Source organism: Macrotis lagotis, chromosome 4 (genome assembly GCF_037893015.1).
Source record: "Macrotis lagotis isolate mMagLag1 chromosome 4, bilby.v1.9.chrom.fasta, whole genome shotgun sequence".
Lineage (NCBI taxonomy): Eukaryota > Metazoa > Chordata > Mammalia > Peramelemorphia > Peramelidae > Macrotis > Macrotis lagotis.
The window spans coordinates 110870784-110885908 of record NC_133661.1 but is presented as its reverse complement, the minus strand read 5'-3'; the positions used below and the strand labels follow the sequence as shown (position 1 = coordinate 110885908).

At 35.7% G+C, this 15125-nt stretch overlaps 1 protein-coding gene across 1 annotated transcript in view; it reads right to left on the bottom strand.

Annotated features, from left to right (window-relative positions):
* The window catches only part of LOC141521319 (cilia- and flagella-associated protein 43-like), a 288518-nt gene that overhangs the window by 241029 nt on the left and 32364 nt on the right, over positions 1-15125 (bottom strand). Inside the window, exon 9 of the mRNA XM_074233774.1 lies at positions 13520-13651. Within this exon, the coding sequence (XP_074089875.1) occupies positions 13520-13651 (132 nt within the window). The remainder of the gene's footprint in view (positions 1-13519; positions 13652-15125) is intronic.

Here is a 15125-nt window from a genome sequence, read left to right as displayed (position 1 = left end):
AAAAACAATCTAGTGCAAGTTCTTGAGAAAATATAACTCCTTGAGTTTTCTTTTTGAAACTTTGAAATAAACCTTTGAAGAAAAAAGCGATGAATTCATGAATTATTTTAAAGGTTACAAATTCAACTACTAAATGAACTAATTTACCTCTCAAAGATCTCTGCAAAAAAAAAATATGCAACAAATGTTGTAATGATAGAGACAAGCCTGGAGAGTTCTGGTTTTCTAAAGGACCAGTTGACTAAATTTAACCATGGATTTCCTTTTTAAAAATAAATCTCTACTTTTACTGCTATTATTTTAACATTTATATAACATTTTAAGTTTTGTACAACTCTTTACATACATTGTCTCAGTTGATTTTTATAGCAATTCTGCTTTGATATGTCTTCATAGTGGAAGGTTTTTGAAACTATGACAATAGAGTGAAAACTCTGATACATTGTTTCTAGCCAGAAAGACTGCAAATAAAGGCACAGAAGTAGCCTTAGAACACCATTTTTAGCCATATCAATTCATAGCGTACAGGGAAGCTGGATCAGTGGAATAAATCACTGGTCTTTCAAATATAAATTCATGACAAAACTTATTTCAAAATTAGCCAGTCCAGGAAATAGAAAATTAAGATTAAGATTTTTCTGGATCAAAAGAAAAAGGCCCCAACATCTTTTTAAGCAGATAAAAACTAAACCATAGCCTTGTGACTAGTGGGATTGAAGTGAGCCCCGAGCAAGAAATTCATTCAAGACTTAAGATACAATAATATCCAAGTCTCATGTCACAGGTTGTCAGGGGGAGCTATTGAAGGAAAGATGAGAGAAGAGGTGATTTTTGGCAACTAGTTAGTTAGTTCTCCCTACTCTATTTAGAGGAAATAGGAGAAAGGAAAAGACAATTCAAGGCCATAACCAAAGGATATCTGAATAATTCCAAATAGAGTTTCTTCTATTAGAAAGCAGAGTAGTTTAACATCTCTTGTTTAAAGTTCTTGCTCTAGTCTACATCTTGAATATTCATTCTCCTATTTCATTGGGTGTGTTATGAATAAAGGCTCAAATAATCCTAGAGTCTCTATGGAGCTACAACTAGTTGTTCTTGCTGGAGGGGCTTCTCTAAGTTGCTAAGATTCAATTTAGGATGTAAAAAAACCTTTTTGTTTGATATTATTATTGGCCTAAGATTTGGTAACATTTTGTATGGGGTATATTTGGTCTGTAACTATTTACCCAATAAAACTTTTTAATCAAAATGACAGATCCAATCAAAAGACATTTTGAAGCATAGGGATATGTAAGTTAGGTTGGGCCAAGGTCAGATAGGTCAATAAATAAATCAGCTCAGAAATCAGTCAGGTCTTTTGAATGAGTTCAGTAACTCTCTCACAAGAAAATATTTCAGGGTTAAATGCAATGTTTTATTATATATTATAATCCTTAAAAGCTTTCTATATTTTTATGGGAAAAGTGAAAAGAAAAATTCAATAGAGAGAAGCTCACACAATGATAATTGTACTTAAAAGTTTAAAGGAACCTTGGAAGAAATCTCCTCCAATCCCTCAGCCACTGTAGAAATCTTATCTATAGTATCCCTAACACATGGTACTTCAGTTTCTGCTTGATGAATTCAATTAAGGAGACTTTTCCAATATGCCAGATGGCTACAGTGGATAGTGTTAGACTCAGATCTCACCTCTGGCATTTACTTCATTTTGTGACCATAAGCAAGAGATGACTTCTCTGGGCTTCCATTTCCCCAACAGCAAAATATATAATACTATTCATAATACTTATCTCACAGCATTCTTTTGAGTCTCAAAGATCATACTCTATGTAAAACTTTTTACAAACAATAAATTACTTAACAAATATTGTTTATAATTAATCCATTGCTAGAATAGAGAAGTTATTAAAACTTTTTATATAATCAAAATTTACCTCTCAGTCATTATATTTCCTGTCCTCTGAAGTAATACTGAACAAGCCTAACTTCTCTCTATATGATAGACCCTCTGTCAACTATAGTGTCTCTCTAGTTTTTTCTCAGAGCTAAATACACTAAGTTCTTATAATCATTCTTAGTATGTCAACAAAAAAGTCTCTGGATATCACTATCCTTCTTTAAGTATGGTATCTGAAACTGCATCTAATAATCCAGATACAGTCTGAACAGTGCAACATAGAATCTAATGATCTATTAATGTGACCTAAGAACAATTTCATTATTCTTTTTATCAACTACTAATTCATTCTGAATTTATAGTCACAAAGTCCCTCGACTCTTTTTTTTTTTTTTTAGTTTTTGCAAGGCAAATGGGGTTAAGTGGCTTGCCACACAGCTAGGTAATTATTAAGTGTCTGAGGCCAGATTTGAACTCAGGTACTCCTGACTCCAGGGCTGGTGCTCTATCCACTGTGCCACCTATACACCTCAACTCTTTTCAACATATAGCTGTTTTCCCTTTCTTGGGTCAGTCTGCTAATTCCATTCAATTAAAATACTTACAAAATCCATACTATGTTCTAGCCTTTGTGTTCAATACTAAGAATAGAAATATGAAAAACAGTAAATTTTCTTCCAGGAATTTATGAAATTTACTGAGGGAATGTGACAGATAAATATGTTATATGTAACATAACACAGTAAAGGGGAGAAGACATAGAGTAAAATAAGAAATGTCAGGACAATTAGGAGAAGCTTCTTGCAGGAGATGGCACTGCTGCTGATTCCTGAATAAAGAGGATTTCAACAGGTTGGGATGAGAAACAAGTATATTCTAAGCATGAGGAATAGTCCGTGTGAAGAGACAAAGTTGCAGGACAAGAAACCAGAATCAGGTTAGTACAACCTGAAAAGTACAAAATGCTAGGAGGGTATTATTTAACAACACTGAAAGGTTTTGGCAAATGGAGATTGAAAGATGATTCTGAAGTTTAAAGTGTGAATGATTAGAAAAGTGGTATTACCATGGAAAGAAATATGGGAAAAGGCAAATTTAAATGAGCAGATGAAGAATAATACAATTTAGATTTGTTGAGTTTGAGATGTTAGTTGGATCTTTGGTAGAGATATCTAGCAGGCAATTGAGAGATGCAAAACTTATAAAAAGATGACACAAAAGTCCATGCTATAGTTGAGATTCAGAGATAGGCAGGCCCAGAGAGCTCAGTAGAGTAATCTGTCCATCAGAAACAAGAGAAGAGAAGGGTGATTGGGGTCCTGGAATCTCAGCGTGCCTTAAATCTGAAGTAACAACCTGCAACAAGGAATTGGAGAGTTGTCTAGAGGGGAGTTGCTACAAATGTTAACATGAATATGCACAAGAACACAAATAAAGAAGGATTTGCACAATAATTTGAGGAGAAAGAGAGCAATAACAGTTGGAAGAAGCAGAATAGATCTCTCTATAGGAGACAGTTCTGAACTGAGACCTCAAGCAAGCTGTGGATTTTATAAAACAGAAAAGAGAAAAGAGCACATTCCACGAAGTGGCACAACCTTTGCAATGAAAGAGGAATGCTATTTTGAGAACAGCAAGTAGGATGAACTAGCTGGAATATAGAATAAACGATTAATGCCAAATAATCTCCATAGGAATGATTGTCTGGAGCTAGACTGAAATGGCTGTTGATGCCAAATAGAAGATTTCTCATTTTATACTAGCAGAGATAGACAAGGACATTGAAAGTTTCAAACGGGAGAGTGGCAGGATCAGACCAGGCAACAAATGATTAACAGGATTCTAGAGATAGCATGGAGGTAAAACAACACAATTTGATCCCATGTGGGTGTTGAGGGAGAGGCAGAAGTCAAGGATGACTCAGAAGTTGCAAACTTCAATTATCAGAAGAAGACGGTACTGATAAAAGAAACTGGGAGTTAAGAAGAGGGTATAAGTTTAGTTAGGAGAATGATCTTTTACCTTATAGAAATAGTTAGCCTGAGATACCTATAAGACATACAAGTTCAAATGTCTGACAGTTGGTAAGATGGGATTGAAGTTTAGGAGAGAAATTAGGACCAGATATAAAACTCTGGGATTCAACTGTGTAGAGGGTATAAATGAGCCAATAGGAGTTGGTGAAATCACCAAGAGAAAAAGTATGAAGAGAGAAGAAAACCTGGCCAAGGACCTGGCCAATAGAGAATGGGGAGGAGTATTCAGATAGGTAAAAGAACTAGGAGAAGTCAGAAGCACAAAAACTGAGTGAGAAGTGAATGTCTGAGAGGAAAGAGAATATTAAATGCTTCAGAAAATCTAGAAGGATCTGTTCTGAGAAATGATCAATGCAGTTGCATTTGAATGCTAAGGATAGAAGCCAAATCAAAAGGGATTTAAAAGTGAATGGAGAAATCATCCCATGGCAGTTGCATAAGATCAGATTGGCAGCATCTGGATTCTGCAATATCTTCAGTTCCCTTCTGTAAGATCATAAGAAATGACTTCCATCTGAATTAACAAATTGGGTTGGTGTTGTAGCTGTGGATGTTTCATTTTGGATACTGCTTGCCTGGGAACAGGAGTGAAAACAGAACCAAGTGCTTGGAGAGAGAAAAACAATTGGCAACTTTGCCGATCTTTGTCTTTTTTCCATTTGTGACATTCTTAAATTTGCCCTTGTTAAAAATACATTTGCCAAAGAAATGGGAATTGAAGGGATACCCAACATCCCCCTGGGAATGGCTGAAGAAATTGTAGTATATGAGTGGGCAGACTTTTCTCAAGAAAAGCCTGGAAAGACTTGCATAAATTGATGCTGAGTGAAGTGAGCATTGTACACATTGACAACAATGCAGTGATCAAAGACAGTTCTCAGACTTGTAAAGGAAAATGACATCCACATCCAGAGAAAAAACTATGGAGTCTGTATGCATACTATTTTTATTTTCTAAAAAAACTTGTTTTATGTTTTTCTTTCTTTCTCATGCTTTTTTTTCTCTTTAGTTCTGATTTTTCTTTCACAACATGACTAACATGGAATTATGTTAAACATGATAGTACAGCATAACCTAAATCAGATTACTCCCTGTCATGGGGAAGGGGGAGGAAAGGGAAGATGGTAGAAAAATATGGAACTCAAATGTTTATACAAAGATTGATGCTGAAAACAATCTTTGAATGGAATTGGAAAAAATAAAATAACATTTTAAAAATATATATTTGGGAGATTTTATATTTTTCATAACTATATTTTTATTCAAATGTTTTTCATTAATACCTATGTTCAATACTGTTCTTTTGCTGCTGGATGTACATTTATTGGATGCCCAATAAAAACCCTGTAGGAAAGAGGGGGGGTCTTTCTTTGTTGTTGTTGTTGCTGTTTTTCAGGCCTAACTCTTTGTTACCTCATTTGGTTTTCTTGGCAAAAATACTGGAGTGGTTTGCCATTTCTTTTTTCAGTTCATTTCACAGATAAGGAAACTGAAGCAAATAGGGTTAAGTACCTTGTCCAGGGTCCTACAGCTAGTAGGTGTCTGAGACCAAATTTGAACTCAAATAAGTAAGTGTTCCTGATTTCAGGCATTGTACTCTATATACTGTGGCATCAGCTAGCTACTTCCTAGTACAGGATTGGTTAGAGTCCATTGTGAGAGAACTAGACACTTTATAACTAAGGGCATAAGCAAAAGCCATTTCATAACGACCCCTCTAAATGCAGAATCATTATTAATTCAAGCATAAATCTGCTTAATACATTTTAGTTGTTCTATTGTGAAAATTTCATCCTGGGATATTTTTTTGTTTTCCCAGTAGTGTTAAAGAACTCATGATATCCATATTACCAAGATTTATTACTCATCTTAATTTTTTAATATCAAATTTGTTATAATTTTATAATAATTATTATTTGTTTTATCAACTTGAGTGGAATCTAAGCACAACAATCTAATTTTGAAGAAAAATTTATATGTATTCATTATTATAAATGTTATGCTATTTGAGTTTTTATTCCCAAGTGTATTTTTTCTTTTTTCTTTTGGTTTTAGAATTAAACATTTATGAATAGTAATGCTTGGTAATGGGTGCCACCAAGAGTATGCTACCTATTTTGTGACTGCTTTTTATTATTATATATTTATTCATGAAAAAATTAGTGAATGGGAAGAAAGGAAATATAAGTGAGAAGCGCAAGAGAATAAGTAGATAGCTTTCCCTAGGTGGTTGACTATGAAAGCACATTATAGGTTAAGATGATAGCTCAGAAGTCAAGTAAAGATTTTATAAGTATGAGGGAGACCTGGATATGTTTATAGACAGCAGGGCAAGATAAGGAGAACTTTAAGTTGAGGGAAAAGTACTGGTTGAAGGAACAAATTCCTGGAGAAGACTAGAAAAGATTGTATCAAGAAAACAAATAAGATTGCTAACCTGGGCAAGGAGAGGGATCCCTTTTTATTAGAACTGGAGGGAAAAATGAGAGATAAGATTGAGTGCTTTTGAGATATAGAATAAGAGAAAAGAGGCAACCTATAACAGATGGTTTTTGTTAAAGAGGTGAGAAAAGAGATACTGAATGTGAGAGAGATTCTAGAAGATTTGGAACAACCAAAGTAGTCAAGGGTAGGTAATAGCAGCAGGCACCATATTACCTTATTTGATCTTCTCAGTAACCCTGTGAGTAGGTAATATTATTTCATAGTTTGAAAAAATGGAAGCAAAAGTTAAATTGACTTGTTAAGAGAAAAAAAGAGGAATACCATTGAGAAATACATTGTCTATGATCCCAAGAAGAATAAAAATACTCAATCTGAAGATGAGGAATTACAAGCTTCTGCATCTAAAGACTCCAAGAAAAATGGAAATTGGGCCCAGGCTATGAGAGAGCTCAAAAAAGATTTTGAAAATCAAGTAAGGGAGATAGAAGAAAAATTGAGAAAAGAAACGAGAGAGATGCAGGAAAAACATGAAAAATAAATCAGCAGCTTAGTCAAGGAGATCCAAAAAATGCTGAAGAAAATAACATGTTAAAAACCAGCATAAGTCAAATGGATAAAACAGTTCAAAAAATTATTGGGGAGAAGAATGCTTTAAGAAGCAAAATTGGCCAGATGGAAAAAAGAGGTAAGAAAGCTCTCTGAGGTAAACAAATCCTTCAGATGTAGAATGGAGCTAAAGGAAGCTGCTGATTTTAGAGAAATCAAGACTCAATACTTCAACACCAAAAGAATGAAAAATTAGAAGAAAATGTGAAACATTCATTGAAAAAAGCAACTAATGTGGAAAATAGATTTAGGAAAGATAATTTTAAAATGATTGGAATACCTGAAAGTCATGATCAGGAAAAGAGCCTTGACCTCATTTTGAAAGAATTCCTACAGGAAAATTGCCCACATATCCTAGAAGCAGAGGGCAAAATAGAAATTGAGAGAATCTACCAATCTCCCCCAGAAAGAGATCCAAAAAAAACCCCAGGAATATTATAGCCAAGTTCCAGAACTCCCAAGTCAAAAAGAAAATATTACAAGCAGCTAGAAGGACACAATTCAAATATTGTGAAGTTGCAGTCAGGATCACACAGGACTTGGCAGCAACTACATTAAGGGCTTGTAGGACTTGGAATATAATATTCTGGAAGACAAAAGGGCTTGGAATGCAACTGAGAACCAACTACCCAGCAAAACTGAACATCCTCTTCCAGGGTAAAAGATGGACTTTCAATGAACCAGGGGAATTTCAATTGTTCCCATTGAAACAATCAGAGCTGAACAGAAAGTTTGATCTTCAAATACAGGACTCAGGTAAAGCACAGAGATTGGAAGAGAAGGGTAAAATATGAGGGGCTCAATGATGATGAACTCCATGTATTCCTGCATAGAAAAATGATACTGACAATATTCATATGAAACTTCTCATTTACTAGAGTAGGTAGAACGAGCTTTTATAGATGAAACACAGGAGAGAGCTGAATTTGAAGATATAATATATTTTTAAAATGGAGTCAATGCCTAAAAGGGAAATGTAATGGGAGTAAGAGAAAGGAGAGGTGGAATAGGCTAAGATGTTTCATATAATAAGAGTTTTTTTTTATTATTGCAATGAGCTATTGCAATGATATGGAAGGGAGGAAGGTGAGGGGGAATAAGGGAAACTTCACTCTCAACAGAGATGGCTCAGAGAGGAAACAGCATATATACTAAATGGGGTATAGACATCTAGAGTAAAAAGGAGAGAAGGGGGACAGGGGAAGGGGGGTTATGAGTGATGGAGGAGAGGGTGGACCATGGGGGAGAGTGATCAGATATAACACATTTTCTTTTTTACTTCTCGCAAGGGGCTGGGATTGGATGACCTGTCTAGGACCCCAGGGCCAGGTGGTTGCTGGGCCTTATGGGTGGTATGTGGACTTGGGGCCTCTTGGCCCCAGGGCCAGTGATCAGTCTGCTGCATCACTCAGCTACCCTACAGCACATTTAAGAAGAGGGGCAGAGTGAAAGGAGAGAGAAAATATAGTATATGGTAGTGGGGAGGTATGAATGGAGGGAGCTGTGATCAGCAATGGCAACAGTGGAAAAATATAGAAGTAGCTTTTGTGATACATTTCTCATAAAGAATGTGATCCACTCACAACAGAGCTGGTGACATTTTTTTTTATTTTTTTCTGTTTCCTTTATTGCTCATGAGGGTCTGTGTTTTTGGGGAGGGGTATTATGTTTACTGTTAAACAAGAATATTTTAGTAATGTATAAAAAATCATTTGTACAAAAATAATAAATAAATATAAGATTACAAAAAATGATTGCTGGGATCAAAAAGACTTTGAACAAATTTTTTCAGCCATGTGTTAATCCTCAAAGAGGGAAATCAACCATATGATCTACTACAACTTATGCAATATATGCACCACCCTTTGTCACTGCAACAGAGTTGGTTAGGAATAAATAAAAGGAGTATTGTACAACTATGAGGGACTTTTTTAGATTAAATAACATATATGTGTTGTGGATCCAGTCAACATGATTACAAACTTCCTCCGGAAGTAATCAGCTGTACAATAGTTGGTACAAAGAAGCTAAGTTGATAGTGGGGATAAGTGAGGGTTGGGGTTTGGCAAGGCATAAATGGTAATGACTCCTGTAATAAGTACACATGGAATTCAAGAGTAGGATTATATATAATTGAGCTAGTTAACTATGGAATCAAGATTGTAAAGGGAGGAAAATGAAGCCCAAAGAGATGTCACGGACTGTGAGATTAGAATTCTTGGAAGTCAGGGGCAGCTAGGTGGCACAGTAAAGAGAGCACTGGCCCTGGAATCAGGAGGACCTGTGTTCAAATCCAACCTCAAACATTTAATAATTGCTTAGCTGTCACTTAACCCCATTGCCTTAAATAAATAAAATTTAAAAAATAATTTTTTGAAGTCAAAGTAAAAATAAAGAATAGCTGTAAGAATGAGGCAGAGGAAATATTGAAGGATAGAAATTTCTGATCAATAAGAAAGATATCAAGTTATGATTCATAGAGAGAAAATAATGACCATCTCTGTGATTCCTGGGCAAGTCACTTCATGTTTCTGGGCTTCATCCCTGAAATGGATAGTACAGTAGGAGCAATATCCTAACCCCTCCCCCTGCAAAGCTACTTCTTCCTTTAAAAAAAATTCAGATTTTTTTTGAGACTTGTGTGATGCAAGGAACTAAAGACTTAAATCATTGTTTCTCACTGCTTGAATTTGAAGTATGAAATCCCTTGTAATTAGAGAATTCCATGGATGCTCTGCTACTTGGCTAGTGGATCATGACAGGTAAGGCAGACAAGGGAGCTTTGCTCAGCTGAATCAGTTTGAGGTGTCTTCAGTGCCTATCCTTATTAATAACTTTTTATTGCATTAGCTGAGTAAATCTCTTTTTGTTCAGTGATCTATGTTGTTCCATAATGATATTGTTCCAATATAGAACCCAAACAATCAGGAAATGTGAGCTAGGCTTAGCCTACAACAGATGACTTTTATAATTCTTTTCTAAGTCTAAATCTACAATCCTAAATAAAGTTAGTTCAAAAATTAATGTTAGGGTTCTGTCCTGGGTCTTGTCTTCTTTCCACACCTCTTTGGTGATCCCATCAACTTTAATAGGTTTAATTACCTAGTAGTCCAATTTAATTATCTAGTAGTCCAATCTATATATTTAACCTGAGTCTCTCATGAACTACAGTCCTACATTATCAACTTCCTATTGTATATCTTTAATTGGATGTCCTGTAGGCATTTATAAACTAAGTATGTCTAAAAGAAAGCATATTTCCCAAATCCTTTCCTCTCTTAAAAATTTTCCTATTTCTGTTGAGGATCACACTACCCTTCTAGTCACTCAGGTTTACATTCTTAGACTCATCCTCAACTCTTTCCTCTCCTTCACTTCCATATCCTGTTAATAACCAATTACTTGTTAATTTTTACCTCCACAATATATCTTTTATCTGTCCTTTCCTGCTCCCTCAGCCATCCTCCTACTGCAGGCCTTCATAACTTCTTAACCTAGACCATTACAGTAGTTTCTTAGTTGGTTTCTCTCCCTCAAGTGTCTCCTTTTCCAACTATGCTCCACACAATTGCCAGTGATATTTTTTTAAAAAAAATATTTAATTTATTTTCACATTACTACAATAATCTTGCTATGAAAATAAATAAAAAATCTGCCCCCCCCAAAAAAAGATAGAAAAACCTCAAGACAAATAAAGTGAGAGAAAAAAAGTATACTTCTCTGTGTTCAGATACCATCAACTGCCTCTGGGATGGGTTGAATTCTTTATCATAAGTCCATCAAAGAACTTCAATATTTTTTCCCACACTTGCTATTATTAACTGTATTTCCCTTCCATTCTATTTCTCCACACTCCTATTTATTCTATTCTCTCTCTCTCTCTCTCTCTCTCTCTCTCTCTCTCTCTCTCTCTCTCTCTCTCTCATCACCCTGTTCTTCCTCAAAAGAGTGTTGAATCTGACTACCCTCTCCCATGATCTTCCCTCTCTTCTATCACCCTCCCCTCCCCCTGTTCCCTTTCTTCCATCCCTTTCCTCTTCTTTTTCTTCTAGGCTAAGATAGATTTCTATACCCTATTGAGTGTATATGTTATTTCCTCTCTGAGCCATTTCTGATGAGAATGAAGGCTTAATCATTCCTTCCTCCTTCCCCCTCCCTCCATTCCATTGCAAAAGCTTTTTCCTTGACTCTTTTAGATGAAATATCTTAGCTCATTCTATCTCTCCTTTTCTTTTCTTCAGTACATTCCTTTTTCACCCACTGACTCCATCTTTGTAATATATTTTACCATTATGTTCAGCTCCCTCCTATGCCTTGTCTATATATGCTCCTCCTAACTGCTCTTATGAGAAGTTTCATATGATTTATCAGTGTCTTCTTCCCATGAAGGAATACATGCAGTTCAACATCATTAAATCCCTCATAATTAGCCCCTCCTGTCCCCCTTTCTCCATGCTTCACCTAAGTCCTGTACTTGAAGATCAAACTTTTTGTTCAGCATTATGGCCCAAAGTAACTTTCTGTGGTTGGATTCTTTTTCTTTCATTGTTTGCTCATTTCTCTATGACCTGATTTTATCATGCTTCCAAAGCTTTTGGTTTTTTTTGGGACAACTTCCCCCCCCTCCCCAATCTTAATTCCTCCAATGTCTTATAGGAGTCTCTGACTGTTCTCCTAGCCTGTGCTCTGGACTTTGGATGACCACAGGCACTCCTTTCTGCCTTGAAGCTGTGAGGAGGATCTGCTCCTTTATGTCAGTATGGCGGCCCAGAATGGGCCCTGGATCTGAGTATAGGCAAAACAGCAAGGTCCTGCCCCAGGGATATCAGAGAGACCTCTGCAGTCTCCCCCCCCCACACACACCCAATCTGTGGACTGAGCACTCTGGAAGCAGCCTCTGGGTGACTCTGAAGGACTCTGTGCTCACACAGGTGTGGTAGAGTTCTCCTGCTGACCCTTCAAATCATCCCCACTGATCCCTGAGCCAAGAGGTCTGGAAATCACTGTGCCCAGGTGCTCCCAGGTGCCCCACAGGTTGTTCCTGGAAGGCTGGAGTTGGTGGTGCATCAAGCTGCTACTTGGGCTGCGCTGCAATTCTTTCCAAACCTAGTCTCAGTGGAATAGACCTTTCCCACAGATCTACCAAGTTGTCTTTGGCTGGAAAATTGTTTCATTTAGACTTTCTGTGGGTTCTGTCACTCTAGAATCTGGTTAGAGTCATAATTTTACTGCATTTGGGATTTTCTATGGAAGAGTTTTTGGGAATTCCTGCCTTTATGCCAACACTTTGTTTCTGCCTGACCTCAAATTGATATTCTTATAGTATATGTCTGACCATGACTGTAGATAATTCCAACAAAGACTGATTAACAATACAAGATCCTTGATGAGAAGAGATCAAGGGCAAAGTGGAGAGATTATGCTTGGCAAGAAGGAAGGTTACCTCATCCTCTCAAACCAGAGCTTGGGAACATAAAAGATGAATGAAGACAAAAAGAAGTGTGAAATTCAGGTGGACAGCTTCAACTGTCTTCATAATGTATAAAGTTAATTCAACTTCTAGGAATAAAAATATATAAAGAGAGTTTGAAGAGAGAGGAGACTTGGAACAGCCATGGGTACTGGTAGTATTCTAAATGTACAAATTAATAGTAACATAATCATATATGATTATATTAAGTACCTCAACATTATTAGCATTTTATGACAAGAATTCATCATTTTATATAAGTATTTTGTTTGAAGTAGTATTTGTTTATAATCAGAAAGGAGTCCCTCAGAGATGAATGAAAAGAATTGTAGTGTAACAGGGTAGATATGGTGGAGGAACAAATGAAAGCAAATGTTGAGGGTAACCAAAGATTTCGATTAGTAAATCAAAAAAGAGAAAGGAAACTAATGGAATATAGTGAAATGTTGAACTGATTATGGAATCAAGCTTGTATACTAAAATGACCCAAATCAGTGATAACAGCCTGGAAAACAATGGCATGTGACACTGGTCATATAGAATAAGAGAGAAGCAGTGGGATGTCACGCAATAAATATGTAAGTGCCATCTATGTGCTGGACACTGTGTTAAACCATGGAGATATAAAAAAATGTAAGAAATTTACAACCTGATTAATAGAGATTGCATACAAAAGAGAGCTAAAAAGGGAAAAGAAAGAAGGAAGAGAAGGTCCCTGGCTCTCCACCCTCCATTCATATGATGTAATATATTGAGTGCTGACATTGGAACCCAAAAGACCTGAGTTCAAATCTTTTCATTGACGTTTATGAGCTATGTGTGACCCTGGGTAAATGACCTAAGATCTCAGTTCTGGATATAAACACCACTAAGATTAATCTACTAAATAGAGGGATTATAATCTGCCTTAGTGGAGGGATTTCCTAACCTGGGAATTCTTTAAATGTACTAATTAATAGATCCTTCACATATTCACATGATTATAATAAGTACCTCTATAAAAGAACACTTTCCATGATACAAGATATTAGTATTTTTATGATAGAAATTCATCATCTTACATACGTTTTCTGTTTGAAGCAGCATTCTTTTATAATCAGGAGAAAATACAATATTCTTCACAGAGGCTTGTAAATTTATGTGTTCCTTTATGGTATAGTTACTTTCATTGATAGTAATAGAATACAAAATACCATCCTAGACATAAAAAAATAAGAAAAATAAGCATATTCTTACATAATGGACTTTCTCTACTAATCTAGTTAAACCAAAGACTTGACTGTAATTACAATCCATTTTGGGAGGTACAACCTTCCTTCCCACCTTTACTAAATTCTATCCATTTTTCAAGGATTAGCTTAATTCTCACCTTCTCCATAAAGCCTTTTTTAACTCTCCCAGTCTTTATTGATCTTCCTATTCTCTTTATTCCTGTGACACTTTTTAAGTCTATACAAGATTAGTAATTATATATAATGCTATTTGCTTTATAATAAGTGATCTCTATTTTCTTTCTTATCTTGTGGAGACCAGTCTTATTTATTCTCACATTATCTTTGTTGTCTTGTACTAATATTTCATGACTTGTCTTCCCATGTTCTTTTAGGGCTGACACTCTACCTAATATTTCTTTTGGCTCTTAAATTATTTGATCTTTAGTAGCTGTTTTACCCATAGAAGATTTTGAAGTTTTTTCCAGTAGTTAGATTGGAGTGGGTCAATTAATCCAGATTCCCAAAAGCTTGATTTTAAAATTTAAGGTATTTGGAATATGGACTATCTTAGAAGACAAAGCAAATCACCTTAGGACAACTCTTCCTCTCCCTGTATTTTATAAGGAGGCTGAAATGGGTATAAAAGACTACTTTGAAGGAGGAACTACATTATTAAAACAACCTTAAAAGGTGAGAAATAGAGTCCCAACAATTTTTCCTTAAGGTTGACTAAATCTCAAAAAGTTATGTTTTTGTTTTTTAAAGCACTAAACTGAAACAGCTACTTTTCTTTTGGGGTGTGTGTGTGTGTGTGTGTGTGTGTGTGTGTGTGTGTGTGTGTGTGTAATTAAGACTAATCAGTCAGGAAGCTGATCAGTCATAGATTAAGACCAGCTAACGCTGGTGCTATGTGAAAAATTTAATGGTTTAATTCTTTTTTCATTTTTGTAGCAACCTCTACAGTTGTAAATTGGAATGGATTATTACAGCAATCAAAATTCAGTGCTCAATGAGATGAGCAGAACCAGAAAAACATTGTACACCCTAACATCAACATGGGGGTGATGATCAACCTTGATGGATTTGTCCATTCCATCAGTGCAACAATCAGGGACAATTTTGGGCTGTCTGCAATGGAGAATACCATCTGTATCCAGATAAAGAGCCGTGGAGTTTGAACAAAGACCAAGGACTATTACCTTTAATTTGGCAAAAACAAACAAAAACAAAACCCTGATATCTTATTGTCTGATCTTGCTATCTCTTTTACTTTATGTTTCTTCCTTAAGGATATGATTTTTCTCTCATCACATTCAATTTGTATCAATGTATACCATGGAAACAATATAAAGACTGGCAAATTGCCTTCTCTAGGGGGGTGGGGGGTAGGGGGAGGGAAGTAAGATTAGGGGAAAAATTGTAAAACTAAAAATAAAATCTTTTTAAAAAAGATATTA